This window comes from Lonchura striata, chromosome 5, assembly GCF_050655825.1.
Source record: "Lonchura striata isolate lonStrDom1 chromosome 5, ASM5065582v1, whole genome shotgun sequence".
Classification (NCBI taxonomy): domain Eukaryota; kingdom Metazoa; phylum Chordata; class Aves; order Passeriformes; family Estrildidae; genus Lonchura; species Lonchura striata.
Window position 1 is genome coordinate 41,293,167 of NC_140707.1, and position 24,026 is coordinate 41,317,192.

The 24,026-nt window shown below is 36.4% G+C and overlaps 1 protein-coding gene across 1 annotated transcript in view; it reads right to left on the bottom strand.

Moving 5' to 3' along the window:
• The window catches only part of PALS1 (protein associated with LIN7 1, MAGUK p55 family member), a 55,301-nt gene that overhangs the window by 3,336 nt on the left and 27,939 nt on the right, over positions 1 to 24,026 (bottom strand). Inside the window, exons 3-13 of the mRNA XM_085582069.1 lie at positions 17,981 to 18,189; positions 12,373 to 12,450; positions 11,532 to 11,678; positions 10,730 to 10,891; positions 7,559 to 7,636; positions 6,511 to 6,694; positions 5,425 to 5,496; positions 4,869 to 4,940; positions 4,047 to 4,214; positions 3,143 to 3,345; positions 1,732 to 1,842 (exon numbers count right to left, since the gene is read on the bottom strand). Coding sequence (XP_085438195.1) covers positions 1,732 to 1,842; positions 3,143 to 3,345; positions 4,047 to 4,214; positions 4,869 to 4,940; positions 5,425 to 5,496; positions 6,511 to 6,694; positions 7,559 to 7,636; positions 10,730 to 10,891; positions 11,532 to 11,678; positions 12,373 to 12,450; positions 17,981 to 18,189 — 1,484 coding nt within the window. The remainder of the gene's footprint in view (positions 1 to 1,731; positions 1,843 to 3,142; positions 3,346 to 4,046; positions 4,215 to 4,868; positions 4,941 to 5,424; positions 5,497 to 6,510; positions 6,695 to 7,558; positions 7,637 to 10,729; positions 10,892 to 11,531; positions 11,679 to 12,372; positions 12,451 to 17,980; positions 18,190 to 24,026) is intronic.

Below are 24,026 nucleotides of genomic sequence, written 5' to 3' on the forward strand. Positions count from 1 at the left end.
AGTCTGACCCACGCAGAACAAGGCAGCATTCCACTGGCACTACCAGCACCTAACAGCCAAAGGAGACAGCTGTGACTGTTCAATAAACAGCAGTGAGAGCCACACACAGTGACAGTTACACATTTAGGTTGGCCGAATCGCCTTAATATCAGGTGAATAACATTGCAGAAATACGGAAAACACCATTTGGCATACATTATATATGCCCAGATAGAAGGGCATATGTTAAATGCAAGAATATTGCAGTGTAGATAAATGATACAAAGGCAGACATAGAAATGTTTTGATTTCAGAATTTTTTTAAAATTTATATTCTAAAAGTGCGATTACTTCTCTCAACTTATTTTTGTATCATATGAAGAAGTATTCAGGTAAAATTTTTAAGTTAATATTCTAAGGAGGATATTTCAAAAGGAACTTCAGGCCTTCAGGATTTTTTTCTTAGTCACTACACACTCTTGATAAAATCAGACCAACATCAGGGCATACCTGCAAGAAATACCCTTTTCTTTATCAGGGAAGGGGTTTAACTTGGTAGCATGTGCCCAATTGAAATAAATACCACTCCAATACAATTAATCAGAAAGAAAATAGGCACAGTATAACACCAAGAAATGCACTCCTTTTTACTGCAAATGGATTCCTTAACTACTGCAATAAAAATACAGAACATAGATAAGAATCAATATTTATATAAAATAGTTTCTTTCATTGCATAAACATGAAGAAGGAAACACCTATTTAAAGACCATGATTATATTGACTCAGGGGAAGGAGGAGGAAAGGAAAGAAAGGAAACTTCCTCTGTTCCAACACTTGGACTTAAATGGACTTTTAAATCTTGCACACAAGTAATAAATCACCCTTGCATCGAACAAGGAGAACAAAGCAACACAGCCATAGAAACCAGTGAGATTCCTGAGCAATAGCCATGTCAGGAATAACTGTGAGTTACGCTGGGAAGATTGTTTTTCCCTAGTAGGAACTGCATTATGCTCAATTAGTACTTTGAAGATACTGGGGTGGCAAAGGGCACCTGCCAATCACTACAGGGTAGATTTAAATTAAAAAGCTGATGAAGAACCTACTCCATTGCCCGAGCAATAAGCACTTCGTATATCATAGCCTGATAAGGAACTTTTCTGAGCTTCCAGATGTCCTAGTTTAATCTTTGGCTTTCAAGTCTGTTCTGCAGAATTAACTTCTGAAAAACTAAATAATCTCTTAACCTCAGATCTTGGACATGACTGGTTAAAAATGAAGAGTGGTCCCACAAGATCAAGCATTAAAATAATTTTATCTGAAGAGTTCTGGATTTTCAAGTAAATGCTTTTCCAAAGGCAGGTACATTCTGAAATGAAAACCAGTAATCCTTTGCTCCATACCATTACTCCCAGGTTTACTTGAGGACAAAACTGTTTTCTACAGTTTTGAAATAAAAAGTCAAGTTTTTTGTACTCAAATGCAGAGACTCCAATGCAGACACTGTGCCCCAGGATTACTGAATCAGCAGTGCATTCCCATGTCTAATACCTCTCACATCCCTTTATGCAAAAGCATCCTGAATGAACTCTTTCCTTAGCATGGTCTGTCTAACAACCTGGAGCACAACTACACTGGTTCACTGCAGTGCTAACTGCCAGTACCATCACCATGTCCCCATCCCAAGGAAAGAGTATGAGCATTTGTTCACCAAACCCAGCATGGTTTCAAAAGCATAAGACACCTTACCTTAGGATTTTTCCCTTCTTTGGCCAATAAAGCACGTAGTCGTTCTTGTGAAGGTGGTGCAACAAATATGATATATGGCTTCAAGTCAGAGTTACGTAGTGTTTTCAGCGACTGCAAAAATATGATTAAATATTTAACAACTCCACACAGGAAATGGGCATTTATTGATGCACTATTCACATGCTATAATTGATAATATACTCTTCTTCAACTGTACAGTATATTAACAGCAATAGAATTAACTAACAGCATTTCAGAGTTCAGACACCATTTCCTATGAAATTTATATTCCAACATTTTTCAGCTTCCTGAAACTGAAATATTTACTTTTGTTCAAGAATATTCTTCATAACTGAACTGAAGGAACAGATCTTTTGGTATCCAAAAGCAATAAAAATGTTAGCTACATTGAACTAAGTGTCATACAATTCTAAGGAAAGGTATCAGCTTTGAACAGAGAGAAGAGTCTTTAAATATTACAGTTTACTTGATTACTTGATTAAATATTACAGTTTACTTGATTACAGTTTACTTTTCTGTTTTGAAGATTAAAATACAGGACATCAGATGCACTATTACTGTATGTGTAGCATTTTGTTTTGTCAGGTTTGTTTTGGGATAAACTTGTCTCTGAGATAGATTTTTATAGCCACAGAATTAGATAAATTTTTAAAGAGTTATGAATCTTCATCTCATGACATGCTTTGCAATGCCCATGAGCTACACTAGTAAGGTATCACATGGTCTCAACTGGTGATGACTAAGTGATGACTAACTATAGCTTCAATTCTACCAGATTTTATTGATGTGGCTGAGTTTTAGGGCTTCTTTTGCAGCATCTACAATAGCAGCAGACCTCATACATATCATATGTATCAGAAAATAGGCTGCATTCCAGGACTCAACCTCTTACCATGTTTGACTAATTTCCAAATTGAGGTATGCAAGCATAGTTTTACTGTTCATAACCAAAATGTCACAGATAAGTGTTTTTTTCAATACTGTTGATGTGATGTTAGTTTCTGAACTGTATTTGGAAACTGCACAAACATTCCTGAAATGCAACTTCCAAGTATAATCACAAAAAATGTTCTCTCTATCTTCAAAAACCCCAAAGATCACAGAATAATTGGAAGATGGAGAGCCACAAATCTTATTTTATTTTATTTTTAATTTTAGATCATTTCCAGATACTTAAAGCTGGTGAAAACTAAGGCCCCTATCACCTGCAGCACAGATAAAGATGTGCATATTTGCAAACAAGGAACTGAATAGAGTCAACTGAGCATCCTGGCATAAACACGAATATGTATCTTGAAAACCCACTTATTTTATAAACCAGACAGAGCTCTATGGATAATTCACAGTAGCTTCTAGAATTAAAACATGACAAGCAAGAGCTTTGCCATACCTGGGTATGAAGATTTAAAAGGCATATCTTGCCCGAGTTGATGACTTGCCGCACGGAGTCTATGCTTGTTCCGTACAGGTTCTTCTCAAACTCCCCATATTCAATGAACTTGCCTGCAGCTATGTCACTCTCAAATGCCTGTCGGGAGATGAAGTGATAATCCCTGCCAGCGGCTTCAGTCTCTCGCCTGCTCCGAGTAGTATCTACAAAAAACGAATTGAGATGGTGATACATGTATAGAACTGAAGAAAAGGAAGAGCTTTTCTCTTAGCAGGCATATTGCTAATCATGCAAACACAACCCCCATGCCTTCCCCAACCCAACATGGGAAATAGCCACAAAATCCATGTATTTTATTTTCTACAATAAATGTCCCTAGTGAGATTAAGTTGCCAAACTTAATTTAGAGGTCTCTTTTACATTATCTAGAGGAAAAAATAGTAAATGACAAAAACAATAGTTTTAACCATGCAGTTGTGTTCTGAATGTGAAAACAGCTATAAATTGTTTTTCAACAAACATATATTGCTAAATTGTTTGTAAACATAATCTAGGGTTAGACATTAGACATTAAAAATATAATATTCACTGAAAAATAAGTGGTTTGGGAGAGCACTAAAGCCACCTAAACTTAAATTTACACAGGACATGTGCTTAAAATTTTCTGCCCATTTATACTGGCTTCTTTTTGAACTTCTGTAACTCACTCCAAATTTATTCAAATATATTATAATGCCTCTGGAACAGTGTTTGAAACACTGGATTTGCATTAACTTCCCTTTCTTCAAGAGCTCAATACATCCTGCCGCAAACCCCCAGGTTCCCAATTTATGATTTCCAACACAACAGGATTTGTCTGCAGCCAAGGCTAGGACCAAGGATCCTTATCTGCCGTCCCACTCACGGGGCACAGCGGCGGCAAAGCGATCCACTTCGTTATTCATCAGTCTCTGCCGCAGCTCGTTCTGGCCGCAGTTCTGGGGGCCAATCAGAACGATGGGACGTTTCCTATTTGCTGGCTGATGGTACAGTGACATTTCCTCGTAGGTCAGAATTTCCTCATTGTCATAATCTTGAAAGAGAACAATAAAACAGTCACAAAGTACTCTACTGCTAGTTTCATGTATTGCCTGTCACGCAGTATCAGATTTCAGACAGTTCCTGATTCTCTGCCCAGCATCTAACTCTGAGTCACCAAAGCAACAGAAGCCCAAAGATCATCATGTGCCCAGGAAGATGAGAATTTTTTCCCTTTCTTGGGAAAAAAAAAAAGTTTCCACTTACTACTCTTCACATAACTAGCACAAACCCAAGAAACAAGAGTTTATAGTACAAGAGTAACACTTTATACCCAATGGCAGCAGCCATCATCCCAATCCCAAAGTACTTTTTTTGTAAGAACATAGCCTATAAAATTTGTCAAGACAGTTACCATTTATGAAATTTAATTATGCAGAGAGAGGTAATATTACAAAGCCGTAATAAATTGGTTCATCAATGTAAAACGTTGAGCGCTTCTATGCCTAACAAGCTGTTTTTTCCCTTATCATCTGATCCTTTCACTACCTTTACATCTTTCACTAAATGCTACAACACAACATAGTATTGATCTTACACAGAACTTACTGCTAGCATTTCTAACATCATATAATGAATTTCAGCATTCTCTTCACAATCTTTTATAGTTGCTTATAATTACACACATTGTGCAAAAGTTGTTCCTTACCATCATTTTTATTTGCATTGTATAAAACCTTTTTCCGTTTCTTTTTGTTCTTCTTTGCACACCAGAGTTTTCCTAATCAAAATAAAAATTATGACAATCAAACACCCATACAACAAAAATCTTCCTATTCTACCCATGTTTTGGATCTTTAAAGTGGAGAAATTATTCTTCAGTTTTGATAAGGCATAATATCCTTTTGTTGATTACAATGCTTTAGTGTATTAAGCAAATATCAAGGACTTGAACCAAGTCATGGCAGGTAAAATTCTTTATGAAGAAAGGTGTTTTCCAAATTCTCTACATCATCCTAATTACAGCACACATAGTTGAGAAAAACACATGATTTATACAACTAAGTGTTAAATTCAGACTAGTATTTACAGGAAGAATTTCAAAGAATCATCCCACTTGTATTACCAAAAAAAACCCAAAAAAACCAAAAAAACACCAACACACCAGGAAATTTTTCTACAACTCCACCATTACAAGGTTCCACATAACACTAATTAACACTGCTACAAGAGATGTATTTTTACTTGGGAAGCATATATCCCACCTGATTTTTCAGGCTCCTTGTCTTCTTCTATGGTTTGCTTCATAGCTTCTCTTTGTTGCTGAAAACTTTTTCCTTGATACATTAAAAAAAGCACAAGAGTCATTAACATTTAGAAACCATTTCCATGCTTTTTCATAATGACTTACTCATTTGACTCTTTCCTAATCTTTTACATCTCTGAAGGTTCTAGTAGAATGTAACATACAAAAGAAAATTTAAAAGAGAAACCAAAATTGCTGCAAAACTGATTTATTACTTCAGAAATATATTCATCAAGAGAGACTTGCAGAGCGTTTGTTGTACACTAGACAGTTTTGCCTGGAAAAGTGAAAGTACAGGAAAGACTACCTTTCCCGACTATGATGTAATTTTCTAATTATTTTTGTATGTCAAATGTTTTCTATTTACATTAAATATTTTGAACTTCAATTTAAAACAGATTACCCTGTATTTAAATTAGTGTTTCTCTCAATTTATTCAAGCATCATAAAATTACAGTGTGATATTCTATGGAATTTGAAAAGTCTTTTGTTCACCATATTTAACAGAGCGGCAGGTCTTTAATGAACTAGGCTGCAATACATTGCAATGCAATGCAAAATTATGAACAGACTTCAGTGTCTGAAAACCCTGCTATCCAAAGGCCCCAGCAGCAAGAAAGGAAGTCTGCCACAAGTCTGTTAAGCCCTTTGCTAAGTGAAAACATGCTGAAAAGTGACCACAAATATCAAGCAGTTTATTTGGAAAGGTAGGAAACCTCAGAGCTGGGCCCATCTCTAGAGAGAACAAGTGACTGCAGTCCCACATCTCTGCTGCAGCCAGCAGAGGGAACTCTGAATCTACTGAGTCCCCATGGTGAAGGAATAAAGGAAGAGAGTAGCTCCTGAAAAGGGCAGTGAAAGCAGTAGCTTTACTCTGCATTTAACTCCAGACATGGCAATGCCCAACAGTAGGCTCTGTTGCAAGTAGTTCAAAGACACAGATATATTTAAGAGTACACAAGTCTTTGAAAACCTGAGTATTGCTCCTGTGTGGCTATAATAACTAACTTGACTGACCATCAAGCTTTTTTAGAGTTTTATTTACCAGGGATAAGGCCTGCCAATGGCTGATTATCTTCATCTCCATCTCTGTAAGCCTGCCACCAGTTTGGATCTTCTTGACTGATCACATGAAGTATGTCTCCTTTTTGAAAAGACAGGCCTAACTCTCGGCAGGGGACGTAAGGGTCATCAGAGGGATCATAGTCAAAATGCGCTTTCACGTGTATCTGTAGGAGATCGAGCATTAGAAAAAACACCCCAGCGAGTTCTGCAGAATTAAACCTTGTCTCCCTGTGAGTGCATTAGAGCTACGAGACATAAAAACTCCAAGCTTCTTGGAGTTTTTAAAATGGAAACTTTATCTGGGGCATACAGGAGGTACTGGAATGGAATCATTAGGGTAGCAATAGAAAAGACACAGCTGTGCTAGGCTGGACAGAAAGGCTTGAATTTAATACGCAATTTCCTCACCACTGTAGGAGACAATCCCCCAGCTACTGATTTAAGTTCTCTGCATTCAAAAATTATCAGAGGTATTCTGATTGCTTAAAGTACCTAATAAATACACAGACTGAAACTCATTTGCTGGACTTAAAGTGAAGTTTCACTTGTAAAGTATTTTGTCACCAATCATTAATGTCTGGGAATTCTTTCTTGAAACTATCTTTTCCTCCCAAAGCATATTTGCAAGTTTCAACAATCCAAGTTTTTTTAATACATACATACATATATATATATATACACACACATATACATATATACACACACACATATATATGTATGTATGCATTTATATATATACATGCAAAATACAGAAATTCAAAATAAGAAGCCCAGAACCACAGGAAGGTATACTTTTACAACTTCTTTCAGAAACAGAGTTATAGTCGTACTAAGAGTTTCAGTTTAAGATAATTAATAATTTTCAGTGGTTAATTCAGGTGTTAGTCTGGTAACAAGTAAAATCAAGTTAAATGGCCACGTTTTGTGTTTGTTCCACAATGTAAAGGACGTGCAGAAGAACTTTTACACACTACTGGTAAAACAAAGTATGTTTCACCAAACACAAAAACACCTGTAGAGCTACTTACAACTGTTTCCTTTGCAGGAGGTGGCTTGCTCTGCTGACTGGGAATCAAAACGAAGGTCAGAGTACCATGCATATCAGCCTGAGAGGAAAAATAGACTCTTCATATACAGTATCAAAATATGGCTTAAGGTTAAGAATTTTAATAAATAATACATTTTAGAAAATGTTTTAAAAATTCCCATTAGAAGTTTTTCCTAACAGTGCATCATCTGCCCCTTAGTTGTTTTAAAATATACAGTACATATATAGATGCAGTGAGTCATTAAGACTAGAAAGCTAAATGTTGAGACTCAGATTTTAAAAGCCTAGCTTTCTTGAATATAAACTATTTCTGTTTAAAATGGAGTAACTGCTGTTACGTCAAGCAGAGACATAGGAGAAATGGATAATTGTTCAGTTAAAATAGAACAATTTTTCTTGTTCTGTTCAAAAATACCAACAAGTGGGTCTACTGGAATAGAAAAATATATTTAAAAAAATCTAATCTTTCTGCAATTAAGTGGAACAGTGCTTTCAAATCTAAACATTTCTACTATGATTTTATGCTGTTAACATTACTAAAGAATTCAAAACACAGATTAAAGATTTTGCTAAGATACTCAAATCTTGCATGTGTGAAGTGTTCAATACCAACATTGTAGTCATCCTTGATAAGAAAGTAGAATATAATAAATGTCTTGTGTTTATCTTCTTTGTTAACATACTTCCATCTGCAGAATGCATTTACACACATAAAAAATATCTTGATAAAGTGCAAGTGACAACCTGTGACAATGTCTACAGGTGTTTCACGTCATATACACCATTCTATGACCCTTAACACAATTTATCTTATATAAAACAGGATATATGTGCATGTATCTCAGAAAATTCAGAACTAAGGCTTAAATCAAGTAAATGTAACTTGAACAAGTTACATTGACTGCAAGAAAGGAAAATCCATTATTTTCAGACCACGAGGAATGCACATAATCTCAGAGTGATCATGTGACCAGCCTAGTCTAAAAGTCAGGTGTAGTTTATTATCACTTGAGTAGCAAGTAGTGAGGCAAAACTAATTTGTAATTTGTTTCTCCTATGCTTGAAGTGTTTTGGGGAGGGGGGGGTCCTGAAGTATTTGAGAACTTAATTTCCAGATTACAAAATAAAAATGATGACATCTAAAAGATTAAAAGTATTATTTTTAATAGGTTGCATTAAAACTATATTCTAAAAATCCACAAGGTTGTGTTTATTTTGTTTTTAATTTCCAGCAAACTGATTTTCTTTTATGCTGATGTATTGTAGCTCTACACCTTTTATTTTTTAACCCTAGGCTGCAGGAGCTACTGAGGAATAAGCTCTCTGCAGAGAATTAAACTGCCAGACTTGAACTACCTGTTAATCACCTTCAAAACACTCTTTTCAGAAGCACTGGACTTAGCTAAATATGGCTTTAAAAAAATACAGATGGCAATGGAGACAATCACAAAACATGAAAAATCTCAGATCTGATCCAAAAAACCCACGGACATTCAAGGCTTCTCAGAGAATTTTAAGCATCCTTCTAATTGATTTTAAAACAGTAAAGCACAACCCCCCAAGCCTCACACATTTCTGTCTCTAGCTCCTTCCACTTGATCTCACTGCATGAAATAGATGAAAAATTTCAACAGCAAATTTTAGAAAAAAGCCCAACTGAAGCTGGAAATTGTCAATTACAAACCAGCATCTCACTGTACCATAAGACAACTTCATCTATGGATATTGCTGTCCACTATCCCGACAATAACACAACCTACAGCTGAACCTAAATCTTTGTCCCGATTCTGGTTTGTCTCTAGAGCATAAACCTACTAAGTAATTTGAAGATTTACTTAATGTTTCTCCTTCCCTCCCCTCCCCAACTCCCTACTTAATAAATCCTAGGTGATATTTCCAATGTTTTGTACTAAAGTTATAAATTGACCTCTAAAAGAAAATAATTTTTATGTTTCTACTTTGACAATATGGTCTTGTGTGCTGCACTTGGATCAAAGATTCAGAGCTGTGTTCCAGGTGTCTTGGATTCTTGAACACTGATCCAAAGCAGGTACCAAGGAAAAGCATGAAAGAAATGAAATTGGGCAACAGAAAATACTGGTGGTAATTGCCAGCTTTTGACATTTTTCTCACAGGGCCTTTTTGGAAGTCAGTTAATTTACTAATTCCTGATGGATTTCTTGTCTAGCTGCTTTTAAACTGAAGTATAATTTTGTCATGAATGGTGAAATAGACAAGAAAATATCTATGCAAGTAAACTGCCAGACCAAAGGGCTTTACCAGGCAAGAAAGAGTAGTAAGTCTTGTCACATAAAGGTCCCTAATGTGTGATACAATTTGTGGTGGGTTAAGTCTGGGCAGCAACTTCAGCAATGACCAGCTCCTAACACACTCCTCTCCCAGCAGGATGAGGGAGAGAATTGAAGACCAAATGCAGTAAAAAAAGTCTCATGGGTCAAGGTAAAAACAGTGAGTGGAAAAGTAAACTGGAAAATCCCAACCCAACAAGTGATGCAGAAGCAATCACTCACCACCCAGATTTTACTGCTCAGCCTGATGTTACATGGCCAGTCACTGTGGTCAATTTGGGTCATTTGTCCCATCTGTGTCCCCTCACAACCTCTTGCTCACCCCAGCCAGTTGCAGGCAGCAGACAGGGTGAGAAACAGAGAAGACCTTGACACTGTGCATGCACTGAGCATGAACAGCTAAAACACTGGTGCATTATCAACACTGTTTCAGTCTAAACCCACCCTTAAACCCAGCATCATATAAACTGCTAGAAAGAAAATCACCTACAAACCAGCCACACATTTATTACTTGTGGACTGAGTCAGGGATGAAAAATTATGGCTTTTCAGAGATGAAAAGAAAACAAAGTTTTCTTAGAAATCATTAGAAGTTAAGTGTAAAGATAAAAGCTTGATGCTTCCACACTTGTAGGCTTCATTTTTGCAGGTAACCGCAATTATACTTGTCAGTATTGTCCTATCCATCAGAAAGAAAACTTGAAATGTACTTCCACCTATGAACACCAGCTACCAGAATGAAAATAATTTTGAGGCTAAATATGAGTAAAATGACAAGCAGAGTCAACAGGCTTATGAAGGGAGTATTTATTGCAAAGAAAACAAGAAGTGTTCCAACTCACCAGCAAGTCAAATACTTCATTAACATCTTTTCCACGGATCTCAATGCCATTGATTTCCAGAACTTCATCCCCTTCATGCAACAGCCCACTCTTCTCTGCAGCACCTCCTTTGACTATTCGACTGATGATAACAGAATCCATTTCATTGCGAACAGTAGCACCCTGTGTAGCAGCAACACATTCTGAATTTATTACATATATGAAGCTCAAAGCCATCTATTGTATATATCCCATTGAAAAACTATGCTGAAAGAGAATGCAAGTAACAGCTTGGATGCATACACACAATGCTCCAGTTCAAAGAAACCACTGCTTAACTCCTTCAACCTACACTAGAGACTGAAGGATTTAATTACTCCACACCATAAAATTAATTATTTTTTTATAAACATAGTCCTAAGGAAACTCGTATTTGAAAGATGCAAATAGCTGATGATAAGTGCTAAAACCCCAAAACCAGAAAACAGCCAACCAAAAAAACCCACACCTGGTTGGCACAAGGTTTAAGCTCCCGTGCAGCAAGTTTGGGATAGTGACTCTTGCCAAGAAGATCTGTCAAAACCCAAGCTGATAGAAGTTGTACAGATTTTTACAATCTGTAAAATGGTACAATGGTTGTATGGCTACTGCCCAACTCAAGTTAAACACAAATTTACCGTCTATGACTGTTTCTCATTTTGGAGGGAGGGAGGGTGTTTACAAGTTAAACACTACCTTGGCATTCCTAACATTTCATAGCAATCTGGAAAGGACAAAAAAGCTCACTTTCTCTACATATAACTGAGTAAGCACCAGTACTTACCAAAGGAATATCCCGAGCTTTCTCAATGCGAACTATTTTAACCGTCTCCCCTCCATACATGCCAACATTCTCATAAATCTTTTCCTCTGTCATAGGCTCTGGTTGCATTTCTTGTTCTGCAACTTTATCATGAGCCAGTAGAAGTGCCTAGTGTTAAACAAAATCAGCTCAGTTACAGAAAATACCACACCTGATATGCATACAAAGCAGTAGATGAAATTCTGCAATTTCAAAGGTCTCTGCAGGTTATAGAAAATTGCAAACTGACTCAAGCAATAAAAAAAAAAAAAATCACTTATCACAGCTACAAAGCACGTACTTTTTTTTTTAAACTTTCAGACTAGAAAATAATATAAAAGCAATTTTGAACACAATTGTGACTACACTTCTATCTTATCTGTACTAAAAAACTAGGCATTGGTTTTCTATATATGTCTGCAGACTCAGAGTAAGTTTTGCAGAGAAAACTACTTTTACATCACCACCCCAGGACAAAATTTCCTTTATGCACTCCAAGGTAAACATGAAACAACTTCCAAAGTTAAAAACAAATAAGCTCATGCGTTGCCCTGTTCCTGCTGACCTAGTGCTACATTGTTTGTGTGCAAATCACCCTGTAATACATATAGATAGACTGTAGCAAGGGCTGAATACAATAATGCACTACACTTCATAAAAAAGTTCCATTACTCTTTGGAAATTACAAATTCCTTATCCTAGAAAAATAAGGGTTGAGGAATAAAATTCATCCTTGCCAGTCAGCCCAAGGCAAAAAACAAGTTACACTGAAAACAGCATCAAGAAATAGATCCATTAGATTAGAAGTTTCATTTTGTTTTACCTGCATGTGAGGGGCATTCAGCAAAGCATTAAGCTCCTGTCCATCCTTATGGTGGCTGGGTTTCAAAACACTCTGTACCTAATAAGAAATCAAGCAATAAAACTCTAAATCTAGCCAGTGATTTATCAATCCTCCCTCTCCTACTCAAGCACAATCCCCTACTTGCAATCACTCATTTTATTGAAAGTAAAGTATAACCACATAGCTGTTTACACTGCTGCTGATTGATTAATCTAGTACACATTAGGAAAGCATGCAATAAGACCACAGGACTAACCCAGCATATCCTACCTCAGTAATAATTTACCAAACTAAATTGGAATCCAGTACCTCACACAGATTTGTCAATACCAGAGATTGGCAATGAGCTTAGTAATCGCAAAGATGGGCACAAAAAAAATTAAACTCTATAGACAGCGAAAGTTAGTGATTTCATGGTAGTGAAATCAGTCACAATGAAGTGTATTATGAGATTATGCTGGGCTTTTAAATTGGAGTAATTTCTTATTAATGTGACTAGCCATCCTCTTCCTAAAAGCAGATTATCATATTCTTGTTACACAAACTATTTCCACCAACAGCAAGGCCAAAGATTCCGAGACAGGTTTTGCAATGCATCCTGGAGCTCCTGTCTCAGGAAGTGCACAAATCAAAACTTCAGAAGGTCCCTTCCTGGAAACCTGATTTCTTTGGCTGGTTCCAAAATAATCCACACTAACACAAGAATAGTTTTTGCTCAAGCTGCTTTTGTTGCCAAAATAAGTTTTCCTTCTCATACAGTTACCAAACAAGCCTTGCCATCCTCTCTTGCAAATACTGGTATGCTCTCATACAGAGAGCCAAGAGCAGGGGAGTCCTCTTACGTAAAGGTGAGGCTGAAGATACTTTCCAAAGTCATTATCCTCTGGACTAATCTGGCCAAAGGCACATAAGTGCAACAGCACAAATGAATCCAAAGACATCAAGAGCGGATTATACAAATCGGAGAAGCAGCTTTCAGAGAAATAGAAAACATTTTATTCAAGACCTTTTGACTCTTACAGATGAAGTAATGTGACATCAGAGAATCAAGAAACCAAAAGTTTTAAAGAGAAAATAATTCAGCTTTTTGTATGATCTAACAGTATCTAAAGGTCAAAAGAGCCTCTATACTAGGAGCAATTACCTACAGAAATGCTAACAACTATCTTGGATGCTACCAGACAACAGCACTGAAAACTTTCAAGTTAAGACACTTTTAAATTTCCAGGAGAAGCCACTAAACAAATTGTACTCATGGAGCAAGATCTTCACATTGTCAAGAGAACTGTCATAGTGAACATACTCATGGTGCTTTGCAGTAAACATAGCACAATCTCCAAAGCCCTCCTTCTGACAGCCCTAGAACAAGCCTCATGGTGAGCAAATGCAGTACACCTTAAAACAGTCAAAGAAGCAGCTAGATTTATATAGTTTCTTAAATTGGTTTCTTTAAAATCAGAGAACAGAAAGAGCTCAGCTTCACAAATCCTGACTTCAGCTATATGTCTAAATTAGAAAGGAAGTTATTACACCTGACTTAAACTGAATTAATTCTAGGATGTCACACAACAAACAGAATATGGCAAAAGACATATCTCACTCACAATTTTCCTGTGTTTTGAAAGATTCTTCTATACAAAGACTTTCTCATAAAGGTTTATTTAAGGTCTCTAACTTTCAAGGGACTTTGAAGAAGCCACAAAAGCTTTATTTATCAAATCTTTATGATCTTTTAATAGGAAAACCTACTCAGAAAGCAACTTGGAAGTCTTGCAAGGAACACAATCTTCTGAACACAAGAGGCTGGGAAATTGACGGTGGAAAAGAAAGTAATCTTGTTCAACCAGTTACTCTGTGTGCAGTAAACATCCTTTATTCAAGCTGAATTTCTACTTTGAATAATTTGAATATTAAAAATTTTAATCTATTCCCCCCCCCATTTAAGAAAAATATACAGCTCTCATTTGTTTATTTAATGAAGCTCTAGGAAAGCTTCAGGCTGCCCTATAGACCACTTAGACCACAAGCAGCAATAGTGCTGCTTGCCAGAGCCCTTTGTAATGCATGGTAATAAATCCCACAGCTTTATTAGACTAAGAAATCTGAAGAAGTCTGTCATTCCTGAAGTGACACACTATATATAGCACTGATGATCCACAGAGAGTATGTGGCAATACCTGTATTTTCTTAACTCTTCAGACTAGTTTTTATTGTTAATCATGTTACCTTTAGATCAGGAACCTTCCCCCCCCCCCACCCCCAAAAAAGTTATCCATTTGTTTTCATTACACACACCACAATTTGTAGGCATGTATGATGGAGGCATGTGCTGGAGTGATATTAAGCATTCAGAAATTAACTGCACCTGCAAAATTCTGTTGTTGTTTATTACCAGGAGGTGAGCAGAACTGTCAGATGGAATGTACATGCACATTCTAGTGCACTTACACCAGAAGTCATGAGCTTCCAGTGCATCCCCTCAACAGTACTGATCTAGTTTATTTGTCTGATTTTGCAAAGTAAACAATAGCAAGTCCAAAACACTTAGGAACATAGCCTACCTAAACTGAGCCTATTAAGTATATTTAATAGCAGGAACATATTTAAGGTATTTGGTATGTGTTGTTACAGACCAAGTTATAAACTGTCTTGAATCCTGTATCAAATATTCTTACAAGGTCAAGATTCAGACCTGTTCCCATAATCCTTGCCCCCATCCTGGTCAAGTTTAAATGGATTTAAAATCAATTTAATTACATTTGATGTTTACTGGCTATTTTTATTTGAGACATGGAGTACACCCCATTACATGAAGATAAGCTTTCTCAAATAAATGCCTTAAGATCAAGTGCTTCATTCCACCTTTTCAATTCAATTGAAGTTTCTTAATAAGACAAGAAAAAACTTGAGTTGTTAGTGTCTGGTTATCAGAATTGGTGAGAAAATTAACTGTACATGTATACTACTCATTTTAAGAATTTTCTAAACAGGACTAGAAAATTAAAAAACTCTAAATAATATTAATAATTACTTTTTTAAACAGAAGACTCTTCCATGTTGCATTGTGCAATTGTGTTGCAAAACGCCTTTTCCCGTTAAGAGGTGTTCTCTTCCCCAGTATAAAGCCTCAAACAAAACATATCTGTAGCTTTAAACTGGGGCACACACTCCAAACAGTTTCAGAGTTAAACTGTTGCTCATGACCTGTGCACTAAAACATGCACATTAGCACTACCTGCTATTTAAAATTAATGTTATGCATGTATCTGCTATTTTTCTTTTTTGTAATGTCTTCTGGCTTTTATCCTCAAGATGTTATCAGTATCTTAAATTCAGGCTTTTGCAAGTGCCTTTTCAAAAACACGCTGAAGTAAGTAAATGAGCTGCTTTCTGGGGGCGTTTCTCATACCTATGCTTAGAGGTAGAAAAAGCAAAAGACAACCAAAAATGAGAGTACAAAAAAAACCCCCAAAACTTAGACGTACAAGATAAACACATTGTCAGGATTAAAAAATAACACACACCAACAACAAACCCAAAAAACCAAAACACCACCAACTTCTCTAAAGCAGAAATCATTTCCTTCCACACTGCTATATCACTAATACAGAAACTTTTCAAAAACAAGTAAGAGATCTGAAAACCAAGCATAAGATCTTCTATGCAGCCAAGACAAGGAAGTACAAAGTGATGTCAATGGAGGCTTCAAGGTACCCTCTCGAGACACTCTGTCAGACACAGAAATATTTGTCCTGAATTTCTGGCTCTATCATTTCAGGATGTTATTTAACATATTGCAAAATACAAGTCACTTAAATACACAAGAAGCTGAGTCACTGAGAAACTAGATTACATCTCAAAATGGGAAGAGATATTTGCAATATATTGAGTTTTCAGAATTTCAAGGCGGGACAAGACTGGGATGGGGGAGATGAAGAGTCAAAATTAGTGTAGTGATTTGTCTTTTATGTAATAGTTTTAAGGATAATAATCAAATTCTGTTGGCTTAAAAATTTTGGATAAATTAAATATTTTCCTTTTGCTTAACCTTCTTAATGACTGGTTAGACAGAAAACTGGCTTTGCACCACCTTCTGATTTTAGGATTTACCAAATAATCTGAAAAAAAAAAGAAAATAATATGTTGGGAAGATAAGGGGTAGTGAGAAATGGGGAGAAACACAAGTGATTGGAAATAGACCTACAATTTTCCTAAGGATATTTTCTTCTTGGAAACTTTAGAAGTAGCAAAAATTCTGGCTTACATCTGAATGAAAGCTTACTAGGCCTATGTAAAGTGGATGTCTGGGGGAGCAGCTTACAAACAGAAGGTAACTGAAAAGGCTCCTTCAGACTCACAGACACAGTGAACAAGCCCAGTGAGGAGTCTGAAGTAGGCTACAAACTGATGAATAAGCAAGTCAAAGGGAAGCTTACATGTACTGCAAACATATTATTATAGTGGGTTGATTAGAAGTTTTCACAGCCTCACAGGATATTCTAAAGTACTTCCACCTGCTTTTGGTACAGTCTTACTGACAAACCTAAACAAGAAAATCCTAAGATGATGTTTAATCAGCACCTGCACCTTTAGATTGTATTTAAATGATGTTTCTCAGAAGTCAGTAATTTCTTCTGCAAAAGAACTTCAAACTTGCTACAATGCTGCTGGGCTTACAAGATTAAAGTCTGGTAAAAGAAAGAGTGGAAAAAGCTGTTGAAAACAAATGCTTCAGGGAGAAAGAAAACCAGATCCTAAACCAAACAAACTAACCAATCCAAAAACCCCACCAACACCCACTACCTGCTGCCATACTGAAATACTCCAACTCATGTACCCGAATCAGTTTGGTTTGCTGGGTGCCAAATGCTGGAGCCTTCACCCAGCCTCTGGATTTGGCTTTGCTGAACACTAGAGTGCTAGGCTTGCACTGATGTTGGTATTCAAGCTACCTAGGTCAGAGCTAACAAAGTACATATAGGTTTAAGATGTAGCCATCTTTCACTGCTATATATACTTGCAACAGACCATGGAAATATTTTAGCAATTTCTAAAAAAGGTATCAGATCTTACAAAAGAGCAGTCATCTCTCAGACCAGAAGAAGTTTAATCACAGCAGTAATTAAAGCACTGAAATTAAGTATTAAGGGATCTGTTGCTCACTTTAAAGCAGAAGGCTTGTTTCCAGTATGCTTGTATTTTCACAGATGACTCCCAGTCTAAGAACCATGGCTCAACTTAGAGGAGAGTCATAAGAAGAGAGAACTGTAACTCAGTTCCCGAATGCTTGAAATAAAGAATGCCAACGGAAAGGGAGTTAGATTATCACAGCCACTCCCTTTTCCTATGTTTGGACATAGTACCTTCGCTGTTACATATGTATCCATGCTAAAGAGGGAGTTCCTGCCCCCAAAATATTTTTCTGGTTACTGTTTGCTGTATCTGGTTTTTCCAGATTTCCAATCAGTGACTATTATAACCCCTCTCACATTCAACAGTCGCTCAGACAAGCTTGACAAGTATGTATTTCAACAGCAGCTATGATTATAGGTTTCACGTATGTCACAGGGATGCATACTGTACATACCTCTTGTGCTAGTTCTTGTGCATTGGAGCTGAGAGGATATGGAGGGCTGGCTTTGTTCATGTGGACTGTAACAGCGTTGTGGATTTTAAATGCATTCTGAAAATCGCTATTTTGAACAAGCTGTAAAATGAGTGAGATATCCTCTTGACTCTGAGGGTCTACCAAAACGTGCTGGATATGCTTAAGAGAATTTAACAGTTCTTCCACTTCTAGGTAAGAAATAAAAAAAGACAAATAAGATATGAGTTAACAAGAATGATAACTAAGCAATATTTATATTAAGAGTTATACAAAAATTTTTTTACTGTTCAGTATCTAAACCAGCAGTGATATATGCAAGTTTATTAGTTATCTATTATTCCAGCTATTTTGAAGCAAAATGTAACTGAATTAAAGGAGTAAAAAAAAAAAAAAGGAGAAAAGGACCCCAAGTCAGTAACAGCAGTAAGACTTAATTGTTAAGCTCATCTTGATGCACTGAATATTCACTGACACCTTGGTTCACCTATCTGTGTGTACCTATCATATATGGTAGAAATTTATGTATCTCAACTATATACTGCTTATTTATAGAATGAATGTAAGATAAGTAAACTACACTCAATTAATACACATTAAATTATGCTCAGTCTTAGCACATTAAAATAAAAAGGATGAAAAAATATAACCTATGAACATCTATGAGTTTTGAAAACTATCTACCGCAAAAGAAAGTCCACATCTTTTACCTACATGGATATAAGTTCTGCTTGGCCAGTAAAATACTTTATCATTTTAACAACCAGTTTCTGTATGTTTGCAGAATACTATACATGTACAACACTCTTGAGTTTCAAGAACTGATCTGATGCTTTACAAATGCTTTTTGAAGACTTTTATATTATTTTAAGCCAAACCAAATTTCTGCTAAATAGGTCAGTTCTCAAAATTAAGTACTTCAGAAACCACCTAAAACATGAAATATGAATCAAACCCAGGTAAGAAATTCTGAAGCAGACAAAAGCACAAGGCATATTATGAGCCTTAAATAACATACATGTTTTCACACGTTAATTGAAAAATACCTGTTCAGGCACAGGAGCTGGTCAGCTATCTAGCATTTTAATAAATTCAAGCAAGCTAGAACTTTTGAACCTTGGTATTTAAATAAAATGAACAATAAAGAAAATCCCAAATTTTAAAGCTTTCATTTGATACTGATACCAATATAACAGCTGTGAGAGTAATTTCAAAGTTTTAGCAATCTTTGTTTATTCATTATGAGTTAATAAAATCAGGAACACTATCAGGACATCAGCTAAGCTGCATTTTTAACATGAAAAAATCACAGTAGATAATGATCACTAACATGAATACTTCCATCAAGAAGTTTCCCTTATATATTTTTAACCACAAATTCATCAGTACACTGAACACAAGCCTAGACTCAAAAATTTTGAGCACAACATAAAAAATGGTTGATAAATGGGCAAAAGAAAATCATAAAGCCTAATAAAATATGCATTTCCAAGAAGTTTAATTGTTATAATTTCAGGCAAATCATATCTACATACAAGTTGTCAAGTCTGAGTTTGCAAGTTAAGTCTTCTGTATTATAAAAGGAAACAAACAAGTCAGGGCTACTACTCTTGTACATTACTGTCTGCAGGACAATAAAAAATAGTAATAAAACCCCTCCAAAACTATTTCACACATACTAAAAACATCCTACCCACCAAAGGTCAAGGACTTCTTCCTGTAACCACCAAGGAAACAAAGGGCAGTAGGACAAAAGCTGCACAGAAAGCTTGGATACTGGCTGTGCAGGATATTCCACTGCTGATATCCAGTACAGCTCACAACACTAATTATGGTAGCCAATGTCTCACTAGGAAACTGTATACAAAATATACTGCTTATCACACTGGGAGAAATGCCATTTACAGAGAAGGCTAAAAAACAGTCCACAGTGAGAATATGTGCTAAATAGGACACTGTCAGCTGGCAAAATTTTTCTCTAATATACTGAACACAGTACTGAAGTATCTCTTTAACTCAATCTCCCAGGTCTGAGGAAGTGCACTACTTTCAAGCATAAAGGGAAAGAGAAGTATGTGAAACATGTTATTGTATAGCTCCTGATACCTGCTTGGTTAAAAAACATACTAACTCATAGTTCTGCTATTTGTTATGGTTATTAGATTCAAAAAGCAGTGAGATATTGGAGAAGAACCTTGCTTCTTTTCTCACCTCCTAATTATTTTACTCCATTATTTCTGAACTCTCTTACATATCTGAAAATTCAAATACATACACATATATACATATACAATTCTAATACATGTTGCATGTAAGATATGAATTCATATAGAAAGACAGCTATCTTATTCTGTATCTATAACAAAGCCATCCTGTTCTTAGATGCCTTTTTGGCCTTCCGGTAATTCCTTCTGTGCTGCCCTTTATTACAAACTACCGCAGTACTCTCTTCCCTGTATAATTCCCTTCTACACTGAGGCTTCATCTCAGGATACCAAGTGATTTGCCCCCACCACAAAACAGCAAAGAAATATCCACCTCAACACAATTATTAAAAAGAAATAATGCTTCAAAGGAGTAAGATGTATTCCTCAAAAGGTAGCACTCAATTTCCTAGTCACTTGTTTAATAAAAAACCATACACACAGAACCACACACAAATCTGGCTTTATGCATGCCTAATTCTCTCTTAGGTTCCTGCTTCTGAAGTCTATATCACAGATGAGATTATGATGCAGGGTTTGGTTTTCTTTTTCTTTTTTTTTGGTTTCAGTCTTTTTAAAATAAGAACAATACAAAAAAGCACCAGGTACAAAAGACTCCAGATATTTCCTACAAAAAGGGCTGTCTTGAAGAAAAAAAAGCTCAGTAAGACCAACATCTGCATTTACTCACAGAAAAGTCAGGGTTCTTTTGCAGAACAAGTCCATTTTTAAATTGCAGATCAATTAGCAATCAAATGCTGTGTTTTATCAAGTCTTCTTTTACATGAAGTGTTGCAGCCTTTTTCCATTAGACTATGAAATGGCTGGAATGTGACTGAGCACTGTGAGATACGCACATTAATCAAAAGACTGCCAGGGCAAAAGTATGCAACTGCAGGGGAGGATGTGCAGTCACAGCTTAACATGTTAGATTAGAAAACTAAGAAAAGAAAATAGTTGGTTTTTATCACCTTAAACAAAAAGTTAAGAAGAGCAAACTTAAGAAGATAGGCTTTACTATACCTCAGCACCAATGTCTTCATTCCCAAACTTTTCTATAGAATAAATCTATGTGCTGGTGCTAGCACTTTAATGCTTCAAATATAACTTGAATCACATAGCCAGTAAAAGTAGTTTTGGATAAAAGAGTATTTCAGGAAGTTTTTTAAATAATATATTTATAAATAAGTTTTGGCCAAGATATAAAAGCAAAAAACAGACAGCTTTAAAAAATAATCATAATAATGATCATTGTAACCAGAAAGGGCTTACTTTGGAAAGGCTGACTTCCATGAAACATCAGTTATTCATTTAACTAAATTAGCTGAATTAACCATAGAAAACTAAAAAAAGTCTGAATTTTATAGAAGCATATTGCCGTGAAAAAGCCAGTAAATACATGCACATGTACCAGGTGCACAGATATTACTCCCACTTAAACAGCTGTCCAAATCATATACTGTTTTGATAACAAACATGCCCTTTAACATTCTTTTGGTTAAGTCTCCTATTTTTATATATAAATTCTAACTTCTTTAATCTAGCCTGCTTTCTTTTATGATGATAAAAACATTAAAGTCTTGGCAAGGATCTGCCAAATTAGACATTGCCATTTACAAAACATTTTCCAAACTAAAAATACACACACAGGTCAATATCCTTATTTAAAAGATGAATCTTCAGGAGAAACTCTATGGACTAACACAAACACAAAAGCAAAATTAAAATTAGTATTTTAAAACATACCAAAGAAGGATAGTTGAACATCTCTGTAATTCACTAGCACCTGTCCAGGTTTATGTGGAGTTTTCCTAACTAATCTCAGAGATTTGTCAATGTGACTAAGCACTTTAACCTGGACAGTAAAAGTGGAAACAGGGAACAGCCAGATGCTGTGTTACAAATGTTAGAAAGATTAACTCAGAAACTGGAAAAAGGGCATGCTTAAAAGTAGAAGAAAATTTTCTAAGAGTTCAAGTTACTGCAGAAGCACTTCACTGAATTTAAATTTTAACTCTATTTTTGACAACACTAGTGACTGAATACAGATTCTTTAGGAACTGTATAGGTTAAAAAACCACAGTATTTTATATAAAACTATTTTTTCCTATGTTTACAACAATTCAACATCATAGTTGTGTGTAATCAAAAGCACTGCTCTTAATCACAGAATCACATAGTGGGTAAGTTTGGAAGGGACCACAGTGGTCCAATCTCTCTGCTCAGACAGGTTCATCCTAAAGCACATGGCACAGGATTGCATCCAAAACAGTTCAGCTGAATATCTCCAGTGAGGGAGGCTCCACAGCCTCTCTGAACAATCTCTTCCAGTGCCTGATCACCTGCACAGTAAAGAAGATCTTCCTCATGTTAAGGTGGAACTTCCTGTACATCAGTTTTTACCCATGGCCTCTTCTCCTATTTCTTGGCACCACCAAGAACAGCCTGACACTCTCTCTTCAGATACTGATAGACATTGCTGAGGTCCCCTCTCACTCATGTCTTCCAGAGCCTGAACAGGCCCAGCTCCCTCAGCCTTTCCCCAGAAGAGATGCTCTCTTGTTGCACTGCACTGGATCCACTTCAGGAGCTCCCTGTCTCTCTTGTCCTGAGAAGCCCGGAACTGGACGCAGCACTCCAGGTGAGGAGTAGAGGGCTGAGTAGAGGGGCAGGATCTTGACCTGCTGCCAATGCTCTCCCTAAGGCAAGATCTCATTTGCTTTCTTGGCCACAAGGGCAATCCTGGCTCATGGAATGCTGAACTATAAATCCTCTCTTCTTAAATCTAAGTTTAATGATCCAAATGACAAGACCCAAATTTCAATTACAGAAGTGGACCAAGTTACCTAGTAAGGCGACTTCATACCATTTATTATTTCCCAATTTATCTGTTTCCACAGACACACACCTCTATAATCCTCTTGTCTCCAATGTTTGCAATTTCTCTTCTTACACCTAGTATTCAAAGAATCCTAGCTTCCATTCAATAACAATTTCCCATCTTATATTCTTGCTGAGCCGAAACTATTTTCCTCCTCCCAGCTTTTCACAAATACTTGGACAATCCCTCAGCTTCTCCCACAGCTAGAACCCTTATGAGTTCCCCACTAAGAGATTTTAAAACCCATCCTTCATCATCACAGTAATTTCTTCATTGTTATTTCTTCTGTTCAATCAGCTTCAGTCCACACTAGCTCCTAGCTGCTTCTCAAGTATGTCAGACTGATGTATGTTACTCACTTCTCATCCCTACCAGCTTCCATGGGTAGCTGCTTTGCACCAATCCTCCCTCCATGATCTCAGCACCTCCAGCATGAAACCAAGTCCCAGCTTTCTAATTCCAAGTCACACTTTCCTCCCTTCTCTATTTTTAATTTCCAATTCCTTCAGCAGTCTTTACAGCTTTTGGCCACTGTGGCTAAGCAACTCCCAGCTGAAGACACTTTTACTGTTTGACATCCATTTTTGTATCTTCTGCTTTGTGTTCTTTCCAAGGACAGAATTTTACAATCAAATACCTAACACTTCATAAAGTTAACTACAGAATCTGCTTCTTACAAAGAGATCTCTCAACTGACAAGCCCTGCACTAAAAAAGGGACACCCTTGTTTGGGACTGACCCTGCTCTCCACAGGAGGTTGAACAGGATAACTTCCTGATAACTCTTTCAATCTAAATTTTCCTAAAGAGGGATTTGTACAATAAGGATTACCAGAGGTTATGGAGCAGAGACTTGTCTTTAGCAGAACTGTTGTTCATCCACACAAATACTAGAGATGAAGTAAAAACAAAGAAATTGGCAATCTCATAGCTATTTTTCACTC